This window comes from Misgurnus anguillicaudatus, chromosome 14 (assembly GCF_027580225.2).
Source record: "Misgurnus anguillicaudatus chromosome 14, ASM2758022v2, whole genome shotgun sequence".
NCBI lineage: Eukaryota > Metazoa > Chordata > Actinopteri > Cypriniformes > Cobitidae > Misgurnus > Misgurnus anguillicaudatus.
The window spans coordinates 16,526,189-16,540,710 of NC_073350.2; the positions used below are offsets into that span (position 1 = coordinate 16,526,189).

The 14,522-nt window shown below is 37.2% G+C and overlaps 1 protein-coding gene across 5 annotated transcripts in view; it reads left to right on the top strand.

Moving 5' to 3' along the window:
• Positions 1 to 13,963, top strand: part of s100p (S100 calcium binding protein P) — a 31,956-nt gene extending 17,993 nt beyond the window's left edge. For 2 of the 5 annotated variants that reach the window (XM_055184745.2, XM_055184747.2), the window contains 5 exons: positions 6,229 to 6,342; positions 8,370 to 8,540; positions 11,217 to 11,412; positions 11,641 to 11,921; positions 12,041 to 13,963. In XM_055184745.2, the coding sequence (XP_055040720.2) occupies positions 6,229 to 6,342; positions 8,370 to 8,540; positions 11,217 to 11,412; positions 11,641 to 11,921; positions 12,041 to 12,125 (847 nt within the window). In that variant the 3' untranslated portion in view covers positions 12,126 to 13,963. Of the gene's footprint in view, positions 1 to 5,227; positions 5,983 to 6,228; positions 6,343 to 8,369; positions 8,541 to 11,216; positions 11,413 to 11,640; positions 11,926 to 12,040 lie in introns of those variants that run through there. The other 3 variants (XM_055184748.2, XM_073875959.1, XM_055184746.2) reach the window with 3 other exon arrangements.
• The last annotated feature ends 559 nt before the right edge of the window (positions 13,964 to 14,522 follow it).

The window sequence follows — 14,522 nt, forward strand, 5'->3', positions numbered from 1 at the left end:
CTTGACATTTGATGTTTATGATATTGAACTTGTGACGAAGTGAATCCGAAAATCACGGCATCCTTTTTAACCATAGCGCCTCGACTCGAGGTGTGTTCAGCTTCAAAGCGTCGCGCGGATCGTCCGGTTGCCGTGACGCGGGCTTCACAGCGTTGCGCGAATCGGCCGGTCGCCGTGGCACGGATGCGCAGACTTATCTGTTTGTTTTTGGATCATACATGTTAAATTACCGATGTCATATGATACGCCGGTCTACAACGCGATGTCAAACACGCACCCAGTTTACGTACCACAGGCACTTAACCAGACATCCAAATGCGCCATAACCACGAGCGAGCTACCTGCAATTAAGACACGAGCTACCAGTAGCTCGCGAGCGACGTGTTGGAGACCCCTGCTCTAAATGGTACAATTGAATGAATGGGGCTAAGCTAAATACTATCGAAGCGTCGCAGCGCGCTCCAGCGCTTACGTGCACACACAGATGATAGAGGGATGTATCAACAATTCTTAGTTAAGGTAATAACATATTTTAATATTGAAAATGAGTAGACTATTCCTTTAACTCTAGGGGAGCTGGAAAATTCGCATGTTTTCAAAAAAATGGAGTGTCCCTTTAAGGTGTTTCCAAACTTTGAATATGAAAAACAAGTTTACCTGCAATATCGGTATATCATATCAGAATTAATGTCGTTTGCTTGTCATTAGTTGAATTAAACTGTTTATTGTGTCATTCACTGTTACTACATCCAAGTGACTTTGTGTGACCCACCTTATCCCACAGTGCTGATCTACCAGTATGTTTGACCCATACAATGTATTGTTGGCTATTGCTACAAATATACCTGTGAGACTTTTAATTGTTTTTTTGTGGTCCAGGGTCACATATGTCTTATAAACATTCATTTACTTATCATTTTTTAGAATACCCCAGGTATCAGTTTAATATAATGGCATACCCATATTGAGCTGTTTGCCACACATTGATTCAGTCAGCTTTAAATGTCATTTAGCCTATCTTTAACCTTATCACTAATGTTGTTATACAGCCTACCTCTGTTTTTGTCATTAGAGCCATCATTTCATGCAACATTAGTTGTGTAATTATGTGTTAAATAACAAGGGTGAGCAGGGATCATATGGCTAATGAATGCAGCATTGTTAATGAGACTCAATGGACACTAAAGCAGAGTTAGCCTACATGTGGCTATAACTCAAACAGTATAGTTGTGTAAAGCAAATCAGTACTTTCTAGTTTCATGTGCAATATGCATCAGACAGTAGGTGGAGATTAATGCCACATAAACGTGAGAGTTCTTGAAAATAAACTCTTTAAAATATAAAAAGCTATTTAATAAAGTGCAATATTAGTGCACAGGTGGTTTCAAACTGAGACATCTGGGTCTCAAGCAGACAGTTGTGATTGGAAAGGCCAATAATTATTTATCATTTTCACGTGTCAGACTTCCAGAAGGCAACGTTAACGTGCCAGTAGATCAGCCCAGCCTGGAACAACACATTCCCATCTCTCTCCACCAAAACTAAATGACTAAACAGATTCAATTCACATTCATTAGCGTTCTTGAATATATCATCATCTCCTCCCTCCCTGTTGCCTGCAACTCAATGTTTTATACACTCTAAAAAATATTTAACCCAGGGCTGGGTAACTATAGGACAGAACATACTTCTGGGTTAAAATGACCCAAATAATGGGTTGTTTTAACCCAACTGCTGGGTTATTGATAATTAACCATGTTGAAACAGCCCAGCAGTTGGATTGAAACGGCCCGTTGTTTGGGTCACTTTGGCCCGGAAGTGTGTTCTGTCCTATGGTTGCCCAGCCCGGGGTTAAAAACAACCCTATAGTTTTTAGAGTGTAGTTTCCATTCTGTTCCCCGCAATGTTATTCCCACCACGCTGTAATGTGAAGTATCGACAGTGACTCATAAATCACTGTAGTGACAATATGGGTTTAGTAAATCTCATGATGCACTGCCACATCACATGAACGTTCCAGATGTTTTGGGTGAACGCCAGATGTCTGTTTTTTGCCACCCTAAAAGGCGTAAGGCGTTATTTACCCATCAAGGTCAAATACTAACAACTGTCCAGGACATACCAAGCTCTTTAAAGACGACCAATTCTATTATAAATACTGCATTTGGTGGCGTGTTGCCATGTCCATATAATATAAGCAACTTTGGCTTTTTGGGTTTACAAAACTTCTCTCAAAAATACATGCTATAGTGTTCGGCAGAAGATGTATGATCAACCATAGCAGTTGTTAAAAAGAGTATGTTATTAATTGAGGTTGCTTTCTACTTTGTCCTGTGTTTCTGGTTTAAATAATTTCTTGTTTTTCAACAGTATATGGCAATACTGGGGCCATTTTGCCCTGTCCTGCTGTTTTTTGGCAGGCGTTTTATTGCAGGGGAGTGTACAGGGGCAGTTTGTTTTCTTGTGTCAGTGCTATTGTCTGGCTCAGCCATCTAGTTCATCTCTGTATGCTTCACACTGTATAAGTAAGAGAGACAACGTGATTAGATAAGCTGAAAAAAATCTTTTAAATGCTTCTAAAAAACATGGTAGAGTGACGTGGTACCATGATATTACCAAATATAGTACCACTCCAGTATTGTCTGAGCATTGCCAGTTTTCTAAGGGGAACAGAATGCTTTTCTAGGTCAGACTGGAAGAAATTTGTTGTAGCCCACTTTCACACGGTTTAAAGGAATAGTTCACCCAAACATAATAAACCTGGTCATTTATTAGTCATGAAGTAACAATAAACATGGATGTTGTTTTTCTTTGAAATTCACAAAAGCAGAAATTTGGAAAAAATCTTTACTCAGAATTAAAGTCAACATAAAAAAATGTAGTTTGCATAACTCATTTCCTTAATGAAAGTCTACACTGTACAAAATTTGCTGTAGTTTTGCAGCGGTTTGCCAGCAACTTACTGTAGATTTATATTTATCAAATTTATTGTTCAAAGAAAAATGAATATTAAACATTAAGTCTTTGTCTTTATATAATAAAATGATAAAAAACAGCATCATACAAAGCATTCTGGGAACCAGAAATCCTTATCAATTAACCTTTTTCATTTTTTTCTATTTTTGGTTCCCAGAAACACTTTGCATAATGTTGTACTTTTTATAGTTTTTTCCTATAAAGATAAAGTCTTGTTCATGTTTAATGTCCATTTAACTTTGAACAAATTTGCTAGTAAATAATATAAATGTAACTTTACAGTAAGTTCCTGGCAAACTGCTGCCATTAATACAGTATTTTCTACAGACATTTTTAACAGTGTAAATATAAAAGATTTATGTAAGGAAAAGCTCAAAATTTAGGTGTTTTTGACACTGTAAAACTTGGATTAAAAGACAAGTTCGGTATTTTACACTTAAAGCCCTGTTTTCAGATTGTTTATGATGAAATAGAATGGTTTTGACTGAAATTTCGACATATGCGGCTGCCCCGAGAATTTTCGGGTGTTTGTTCTATCACCTCCCACCCCACAATGGCTGTATAGGTGCACAGGAACAATCCTTCCTATAATGCATTAAACTTTCGTTTACAAAGACGTGAAACTCACTGAGTGGTTCACTGATATGCTCACACAAAAATCGCTGCAAAAGATGCTTTCCAACAGGTTTTATCGTAGTTTTTGTCCAACTCCATTGACTTGTATTAGATGTGCTGTGAGGTACTGTATTATTCCACGCTGGGAACGTTGTTTGTATTCTTGCAATTGGCAAAGGTTGATTATCGCCACCAACTGGGCTGGAGTGTCTATTATTCAAGCTCTCAACGGAAGAATATACAGGTATGAGGCATTTGGAAAAATAGGTCCACAAGTTTACAACGAATGCTAAAACACCTGGGATTTTATTATAATTATATCGCCCCTTAATCTGCACTATCCATCCACAGAAACTGCCATTTAGTGCAGAGATCAGCTCATTTGCATTTTAAAGGAAACACCCCAAAATGGCACATTTTTGCTCACTTCTACAAAGTGGCAATTTTAACAGCCTATAATAAATTATATATATATGATATTTTGAGCTAAAAATTCACACACATACTCTACGGACAACACAGATCTATTTGTCATTTTAAAAACTTCTTGTGAAATGTCCCCTTTAAAGCTCCTACAGAAAATTGAAATTCCCCACAATCCAACACCTAATGATAGGCAACAGCATAAGCTTTACAAATAACACAAACACCCTATTTAGATATATTCACATGTATGTTTCTACTTAAAGGAATAGTCTACTCATTTTCAATATTAAAATATGTTATTACCTTAACCTTCTATCATCTGTGTGCGTGCACGTAAGCACTGGAGCGCGCTGCGACGCTTCGATAGCATTTAGCTTAGCCCCATTCATTCAATGGTACCATTTAGAGATAAAGTTAGAAGTGACCAAACACATCAACGTTTTTCCTATTTAAGACGAGTAGTTACGAGCAAGTTTGGTGGTACAAAATAAAACGTAGTGCTTTTCTAAGCGGATTTAAAAGAGGAGCTACATTTTATGGCGTAATAGCACTTTTGGGAGTACTTCGACTCGGCGCAGTAACACCCTCCCTCTCCCATTATGAGAGGGAGAAGGGGAGCGGACTTTTCAGGCGAGTCGAAGTACTCCCAAAAGTGCTATTACGCCATAAAATATAGTTCCTCTTTTAAATCCGCTTTAGAAAAGCGCCATGTTTTATTTTGTACCACCAAACTTGCTCGTATAACTACTCGTCTTAAATAGGAAAAACGTTGATGTGTTTGGTCACTTCTAACTTTATCTCTGATTGATACCATTGAATGAATGGGGCTAAGCTAAATGCTATCGAAGTGTCACAGCGCGCTCCAGCGCTTACGTGCACACACACAGATGATAGAGGGATGTATCAACAATTCTTAGTTAAGGTAATAACATATTTTAATATTGAAAATGAGTAGACTATTCATTTAAAGGGCATCTACTGTATTATGAAGATTTTTACAAGACGTAATATAAGTCTCAGGTGTGCTCAGAATGTGTCTGTGTAGTTTCAGTTCAAAATACCCCATAGATCATTTGTTATAGCATGTCCAAAATGTCCGTATTTGGGTGGGAGCAAAAACGTGCTATTTTCGTGTGTGTACCTTTAAATCCAAATGAGCAACTGCTCCTCACTTCCTTACCAAGAGAGACAGTGAGTGCTTTCGGTTAAAATAGATTTGATTACTGTGAATACAGCCTGAGACAACAGGATCTCACTATTGAGATATGGCAGACAGCGTACAACTCGCTGAGGGCGGAAACTATGGTAATGCAGATTGTCAGGCAGTGGACGTGGGCGGGGATTTATTAGTGTGACGTCACATTAACAGATTCAAAACAGCATGTCTAATAAGACTGCTTTGGTTTAATGAGGATTAAAAAAAGTAAGTAGATTTGTTTTCATTGTGGTTGTTGTGTTCACACACTGCCAACACACATTTATGTTCAAACCTTGTAAAAGTGGATTTTGCATAATATGTACCCTTTAAACAGTGTAGACTACATCAACTGCTTACTTGTTGAGTGATTTCCCTCAATTTGAATGTGAATTGTAGGTCATGAGTGTGCAGTCAGTCATATGCAAGCATGTGCCCCCAAAACACCTGTGTCACCTTGATGTTATAGGACTCTCCATCAACACCAATCAGCAACAGGGTGTTGGAGGATGATGATGAGGAGGAGTGTCTCTTTCTTTCTCTTTCGCCAGGCTGGAGGAAAGAATCATTGCTGGGAATGGTCTCCCTCTCAGCTCACTACTCTTGTTATTATTTTCCATCCTGTCACTTGCCAGCCCATGAATAGTCAATAACAAACCATCAGGCAGGAAATGATGGAGCAGATGCATCGATCAGTGCTTGGTCTGAGTTGTATTTATGAAGAACCGTTTCTATCAAGTGTGACAGACCTCGCTTTACCTCCAAGGATTGTAATTTGATTTTTTTAAAACTTCTCTCATTTTAAGGACTTATTCACTTCGGATCTATGTCTGGATTTGTTTAAAATTACGACAGGCTGCAATGTAATGGACCACCGAAGGGCTGACTCTCGGAGAACCTAAAATATTGTCTGACTCACAGCGCTGATAGTTTTTGCTTTCGGTATTGGGGACATTGTGTAGGCAGACCTGTGTGTGGGGAAGCACATGGTGACTAAGAGTGTGTTTGTCTGTCAGGTCCCAACAGTGTTTTGCGAGTGGCTCACAGGGATCTGCACACAGTGGATTAGCTGGAAGAATGTTTCTATGGGCTGGAAGCAAAGGAGCTCAAGCATCAGGACGTGAGGGGAGGTAAAGCACAATGACGTCTAACTAAATCAACTCAACTTTTCATTCTCTAGATACTGGTTTGTGAGTATCCAAGTTCAGAAGTTCAGAGTAAAAAGCTCAACTAACCTAAGCGAAATGTTCCAAGTTACATGTTCTTTTAATGCAAAGAAAATGTATATTTATATTTGTTGAATACAAAGAATTATTATTATTGCTTGGAGTAGTAGTAGTAGCAGTAGCAGTAGTAGTAGTAATAATAATAAAAATATCTTAACAATATTTATATGTTTATATAATAATATTTATAGCTATTATTGATAATAATAATAATATTGCTTAGTCCATTGATTAAATTAAAGAGAGAATTCACTTTCAGTTTCACAGTTTAAATAATTGAATTCAAGGAAAATTTACTTCCTATTATTATTACATCGTAGTTCACTCAATGCATGTATTTACCTCAATAATATTTTTACATCATAAACAAGAGAAATTACTTACTTTGGTATTGTTACATCATAGCTCATTGAATGCAGAGGAAATCCACTTACTTTTATTGTTACATCATAGCTTATTGAATGCAAAGAATTATTATTATTATTATTATTGTTGTTGTTGTTGTTGTTGTTGTTGTTGTTATTTGTAGTAGGTAGTAATAATAATAATATACTAATAATAATAATAATATCATTAATAATACTATTTATATGTATATAATAATAAATATATTATTTATTGTTACATCATAGTTTATTGAATGCAAATAATTATTATTTTATATTTATTATTAGTATTATTATTATAAGTAGTATTAGTATTATTATTATTTTATTATTATTATTTGTTGTAGCGGTAGTAATAATAATATACTAATAATAATATCATTAATAATACTATTAATATGTATATATAATAATAATTATATTATTTATTGTTACATCATAGTTTATTGAATTCAAAGAATTATTATTATTATTATTATTATTATTATTATTTGTAGTAACAGCAGTAGTAATAATAATAATAATAATATCATTAATAATACTATTATATGTATATATAATAATATTTATATTTTAGCTATTATTGATAATAATAATAATATTGCTTAGTCCATTAAATGCAGAGATAATTCACTTTTAGTTTCACAGCATAAATCATTGAATCCAAGGAAAATTCACTTACTATTATTACATCATAGTTCACTAAATGCAGGTATTTACCTCAATAATATTTTTACATCATAGTTCATGTAAACAAGTGAAATTACTTACTTTGGCATTGTTACATCATAGCTCATTGAACGCAGAGGAAATTCACTTACTTTTATTGTTACATCATAGTTCATTTAACACATGGAAAGTCAATCAATATCTGTTATATCATGCAGAAAAATCTATTAAATCTATATTTAAGTGTAAGGGCTGTGATTTAGTGGTTTTTATTCAGTGTTAAAACAAATAGTCATAAAATAATGAGCAAATGAATTTTGCATTCTGACGTAAATGAATCACGGGAAGTCGTTCTTGGTGGGTTTGTGATGCTTTTGACCACTGTACTCACAGTAATTATCAAAAGGTCACTGATAAAGATAGACGGGTTAGACAGCTTGCCTCCAGCCCCATGCATAATCTTCAAAAGTAATATGGCCTGCTGTCAAAACATGATTAAATAATCAAAAGCCAAATATTTGGAGGGAAGTTAAATATGCATAATAAAAAAGTAGCATGGGTTTAGTGTACCTGTGGACCTACTGTAATTCATTGACCTTTTCTTTGTAATGTATCTTTATCTCAGTGTATCGATATACAATGATCGACCAAGCATCAATTTCATATGAATGTAAGGTCATACCACCTTGTTTTTTATATTATTATTATTATTATTTTAGCAGTAATGTGTTAGAATTGGGATTAGTGTGAATCCCAATTTTTGTTTGAATTCACAGTGTTTGATAATATTATATATTATATACCCACCTATTTTTATTATATACTGTACACACCTTGTCTCCATTGATCTTATTTGCTTGTGATTTTTATGATCAGGAGCATTTATCAGAAGATTCGTGAGTATGATGTTTTGGAGAAAAGGAGGACGGTGACAGCTCTGAAGGCTGGAGAGGACAGAGCTATTCTCTTAGGCCTCAGCATGATTCTCTTCTCAGCCATGATGTACTTTGTGTTGGGCATTACAATGGTGCGCTCATACGCCGACAGGTAAAGATGCTGCTCAGTTACCCTGAAACACAGACCTAAACTAAAAAATATATGAGCTGCAGGTGTTTTTTCTATTCTATTCCTATTCTGTTCTAGTCTAGTGAAAGTGACGTATTTGCCAATGTTTGGTAACCCTGAAATGTGACCTCTGCATTTAACCCATCCAGTGAATAGTGAACACATGCACTGAAATTCGTGAACAACACGCACACACCTGGAGCAGTGGACAGCTCTCCCTGCAGCACCCGGGGAGCAATTGGGGCTAAGGTGCCTTGCTCAAGGGCACCACAGTCGCACCCCCCAAGTTGTGAGCTTCGAACCTGCAACTTTTGGGTTACAAGCCCGACACTAACTACTAGGCTACAGCTGCCCCCAATCTTGCCCGACTAAGATACAACAGCTCTCCTATCATCTCAATCAGTCAGGCTGGGTACACACCAAAAGATTTTTTACATCTTATACGATTTTAAAAATGTGATGGACCACAAACTTGAGGATAAAAAATCCTAGATTTATCCGTTTTGCTCCTATAGTGTGTGGTGTGCCATTATGTGTTAAAGACAGCACACCACACACAAACAGATTTTTAATCAGAGTCTCGACTGTGAACACAGGAAATCCCACAAAATCTCGCAAGACTTCAAAACAAGCATGGCGGACGATATGCAGGAAGACATTTCAATGATAGTGCTTGGAATAATTTTTACAAGACACGTTGTATAAACATTCATGCTGTTGCCACAAATCAACAAGCTGATCCTCCATCTCTGCGGTCCACATCAACTTCACTTTGGCCGTTTCTCAATTCGAAGGCTCTAGCCTGCGGAGGTCGCATATGCAGGCTGCATACGTCACGAAACCTGGTTTAATCAAGTTAACTGAGCATTACATTCACAAGTCATAAGTTTATTAAAACAATATACGATGAACAACGAATAATAGCCAATTTTATATATTCTGAAATAAGACAGTCTTGATGACGTATATACAGCCTGGAAATGCGACCTACGGATTGAGAAGCGGCCTTTCTGCTGCACCATGACTGCTTCCGTCTTCCCTCATCTCGCTTTCTGATTGGATATGGTTTCGTCTCACGTGATAATCTCAATAGCGTGCTCGCGTTTGTCCTCGGGATTCCCCACACACATCAGGATTTCTGATCGTAAATATTCAACATGTTGAATATTTACGATTCGCGATCGGCGTGGCTCCGCCGTTCTTCCGAGCAGGTTCGGACACTCTTAACACACCTAACATGAAGGGACAATCTGATAAAATAATCTGTAGAACCATAGCGATACTCGGGACATATCTAGGATTGTCGGAAGGGGGGAAATCGGCCCAAAATAAGCCCGATTATCTTTTGGTGTGTACCCAGCCTAAGTCAGTCTCCTGGGCTGTGTTCAGCCCCGATAAAACAATGCACAACGTTTTTTCTAGTCTAGTCTAGTCTCCTTTTTGAATGGTTTTGATTACAGGTGTTTCCTTTGAATTTAAGACATTATTTTATTCTGTTTCATTACTGAAAGCCTCTCATCCCAAAAACCTGACAGTTTTCCCTTAATCCTTGTCATTCTCCTTACCTGGTCTATCATCGGGACAGAATTTAAGCTCTGTTTTTTGCACAGGCCTACTAAAGGGTTAATGGTGCAGTAATCAACAGTAAAAATTACAAATTTTACCTTTTTGCAAAAGGAAAAACCTCAAAGAATAAAAAAATACATGATAATAAGGTGTCATGGCTCTGCAATCAAAAAATGTTGTTATAATGGAAGTCAATGGAGCAAAAATGGCCACAAACAATAAATATGGGAGAAAAATAAAATCTGATGCTGCACAAAAACTAAAAATCCATCAAAGCCAAGGTTTTTACTAATCTTTTACATGCCCAAGACTGTGAAAAGGTAAAAGAAAATCCAGTCCACAATAACTTTTTATATTGAAAATCAGTCATTTTGTGTGTGTTTTTCCCAAATCAGTGACACCACTTATAAACTTGGAAATTAAAGAGTTAAAATCATGGAATTTTTGTAAACATTTGGTAGTTTTGAGGTTGATTAACAGATATATGCAAAATAAAATTGAAAAAAGTCATCTGATACATTTTTTGGCCACTAACAACACGAAAGGGTAATAAATTTGCCCACGGTATATTGTTGAGTTTTTGAAAAATTTCAAAGCATTTTCTTAAAATATGTGTAAATATAAGATTTGTCACCAAAAATCATTCCATTTGCTGAAACACAGAAAAAGTTGTGGCCAAATTAAAACTAAAAAAGACAAAAATGGCCCCAACAACACATAAGGGTTAAGGTGCTATTTATATGCTTGCCGTATGTTTACGAAATAAGTTACTTAAATGTTCTTCTAGACTCGTGAACAAGAATACTTGACATACAGTTTTGATTTCATGTCAACTTTAAGTGTTTTATAAGGATGTGTACACGGCGGCACACCGATTCAACAGTTCAAGTTTAAATTTGGCAAATCCAAAGAAATTTGCGTTCCTCTAACATACAGTTTAACATCTAACACACCTGTTCATCAATGACATTGAGTTCTCTGTATGAAGGTCACATTTTGTCCTGTCTTTGTATTGACCCTAAAGGCATCCTTAGAGAAGAAGTTTTTTGTTATTTTTTTCTAACCTCTCTTCACCTCTTTCTTTTCTCTCAGCGTTTGGACAGAAGAGTCTAAATGCACCGTGCTGAACTCTAGTATCATTGCTGAGATAAACTGCAGCTACAGTTGTGGCTCAGAATGCAGGAAGAGCTCCAGGTATCCATGTCTTCAGGTGTACGTCAGTCTGAACTACTCGGGGAAGGTTCTGAGACTCTCACACAATGAGGAGACCCATGAGGCCAACCCTGAGGTAATCGACACCTGACCATATAGACGGATGAGGCAGTTACGTCTTCATGTAGCTCAACTGGTAGATCATTGCGTTAGTAGCGCAAAGTTGATGGGTTTAATTGGAAGCATGCATACTGATAAAAAATGTATGCCTTATTTGTACAATTGTGTTGCACCAATGCAACATGCATGCAAAATATTAAATGCATCTTTGATATATATAATCTGATTGATAATTTCCCTGCAGTGTTTTTATATCCCGAAATGCCGCAAGGATCACACGCTGATGCACACCATCGTGATGAACATCTCAGAGCGACTGAAGACCCACACACAGGTTTCGTGTTACTACGACCCCTCAGAGCAGCAGGACAGTGTTATCCTGACGCGTCTCTACGGCCGCAGAGCCATCGTAAGCTCTCTCCTCTGGCCCACGTGTGCGCTGGTGGGGGGCACACTTATCATCGCCATGGTGAAACTCACCCAGTATCTGTCCTACCTGTGCGAGCAGATCAGTCGCATCAAAAGGTGAGACCGATGGTGTGGAAATAGATCACCTAAGACCAGGGTGGCAGCTTTTCATTTTCACTAAGATCAGATGAGCTGGCGAGAAAGCGAGAGGTCTCTAATCGCTGTGCTTCTTGCAGGATGGGTCTCCACTCTTTAACAGGAACCTACCACACCAGGGTCTGCACTCGGAGGTTTAACAGTGGCCTCCAGGACGGGGTTTAAGGGGACGATGAAGTTCACGGCACATATTAGTCAACAGACCTATCTTTTCATTCACATGAGACACAAAGTGCTTTGGCTCAGGTGGACTCCCATCTATCCAGGTTGAAGAGTTGGCAAGGCTGTAGCATTGTTGTCTGTAATTCTCAGCCATCACAGGATCAACAGAGCCCCTAGTGGTTGTAGATGAAATTTCCTAACGTCATGCTGGATAAACTCCTGAAACTCAAGGATTTAAATATGTGGTCCTGTTGTGGAGTGTTGGTTGCATTGGAACGCAAGGACTCCAAGAAGGTGCCATTTCGTTGGGCTACGTCTCGATCAGCTGATATCTAATATAGTCACAGGATTTAAACTGGTCTGCATACACTATTCAACAGCTGCTGTCATTCGTAGCGATTGTGACAAACATTTCTCTTTAAAACCAAAGGTCATCATCACTGTTTTGCGTCTTCCTGAGTGCTTTTTTGAGATCCATTGTAGTTCAAATAGTAAAATAATTTAGCTGTGCTCCAAACATTAGTGAGCTGTCTGTCTACCTAGAGAAAAATGTAAGGCATCATAGGCCAAACTTGCAGCAGAGGAAGTTTCATCCCACGTATTGTTTATAAAGGCGATCGCAGAATGCACAGACAAGATCTGTGAAAACGGTCTATGTAGTGATAAATGTGATCAATTTTAATTACATGTAACGCATTATGTTTTTACACAATATTTGTTTGAGCTTATTGAAATATTGCATTGATACTGCTATTATTATTAGCGACATGCTAACATCAAAATCAACTGATTATGAGTCAAGTGTACTAAACAAGAAGTATTACTTGTGTGGCACTTGGAAATGCTGCTTTTGTAGGGCATTAGTTTGCCGTTTGTGCTTAAGGGACACCTACTGGCAAACAAGGGTACTGCATGCTTCGAGATTAGCGAGAGAGTGCTGTTTTTAATTAATTAAAACTAATTTAGCTTTAAGTTACTCAATCTGCCCATTAAAATGTTAAGATTAGACAAATAAAATATAAATTCTCATATTTCTATTTCATTAATAGCTCAGACAAAATCATAATTGGTTCTGGGCTGGGGGGCAGTGAGCCCCCGGCCCCCCCAAACTCTGCCGTTGGGCATTAGAATGCTGTCTTAAGTCCCATTAAAGTCAGCTGTGGACAACAAGTTAGCTCACTAGGTTTTGGAGCAGAGCTTATATGTTTACTTGCATTAGCATAGCACAGATTTATGGGCATTATTGAATCTACAGGCATACGTAGCAATTTGTAGCATTTGCAAATATCACAAAACTGCATTCTGTAATTGTGGTTACATGGTTATTTCTGTTAGACAATGAAATGGTTTTATGTATTAACTATTCTCATACATTGTCAGTTGTATATGTATGATGTGTTTAGTCACTCACAAAACAAACACAGCAGGCGACTGAATGATATTTACACATATTTACAAAAATACTGGGATGTTTTCAACCCAGTGTTGGGTCTAAAGGGATTACCCTAAACTGTTTAGTTGTCATTTAACTTGTGCTGGTTTGTGCTGAGTCAAATATAAACATCGTTTTAAAAAGGGGTTTGTCCCCTTTTGACCCAACGCTGTATTGAAAATAACCCAATAGTTTTTTAGTGTAGTGTGATTTTGCACAGAAATTTTCAACAGTGCCTAATTTTTTTTTTAGATCTACTGTATATTGAATTAATTAAAAGGTAAAGGCCCTCCCAGATAATTTATTTTCTATCTTTAAAAACACAAAAAATGGTAAGGATCACATATACCTGTTCTGTTATAAACAATTTGCCATTCACACATACAATAAAGTCTCATTTATTAGTTAATGCATTAGCGAACATGAACAAACAATGAGCTATATATATATTTAAAAACATTTTTAAAATCAAAAGTTCTGACTTTGAAGCCCAAAAAAGGGCATCCGTCCTTCACAGACGTAATCCACACAGCTCAAGAGGGTTAATAAAGGCCTTCTGAGGGTACGCTCTAAAAATGCGATGGGTTTTTTTCAACCCAGCATTGGGTAAAAAAAAGGGACGTTGTAATTTTCCCACGCTTGGTTGTTTTAACTATATTGTTGGGTCAAATATAATTTTTTTGCCTTAATCGCATCGAGTGTAATCGACATCCACTTCACATTTACCAGAAAGTAGTGGTGAATTGTTTTTTCTTTAAAATCCTTGTTTTAGACAAAATCACATCAATTATCCTCAGAAGCAGTTGCGGCCGGTAACTTCTTTTTTCCAGGGCGCACGATGCGAAGTTTATCACAACATGTATGTAGCCCGTCATGTGTGTGGTTCGTGGTTTCGAAATATGTGTTCTGCGCGTCGTGTGAACCTATATACATCACGTGTCTTGTCAAAATAAGTGATACTCGCATAA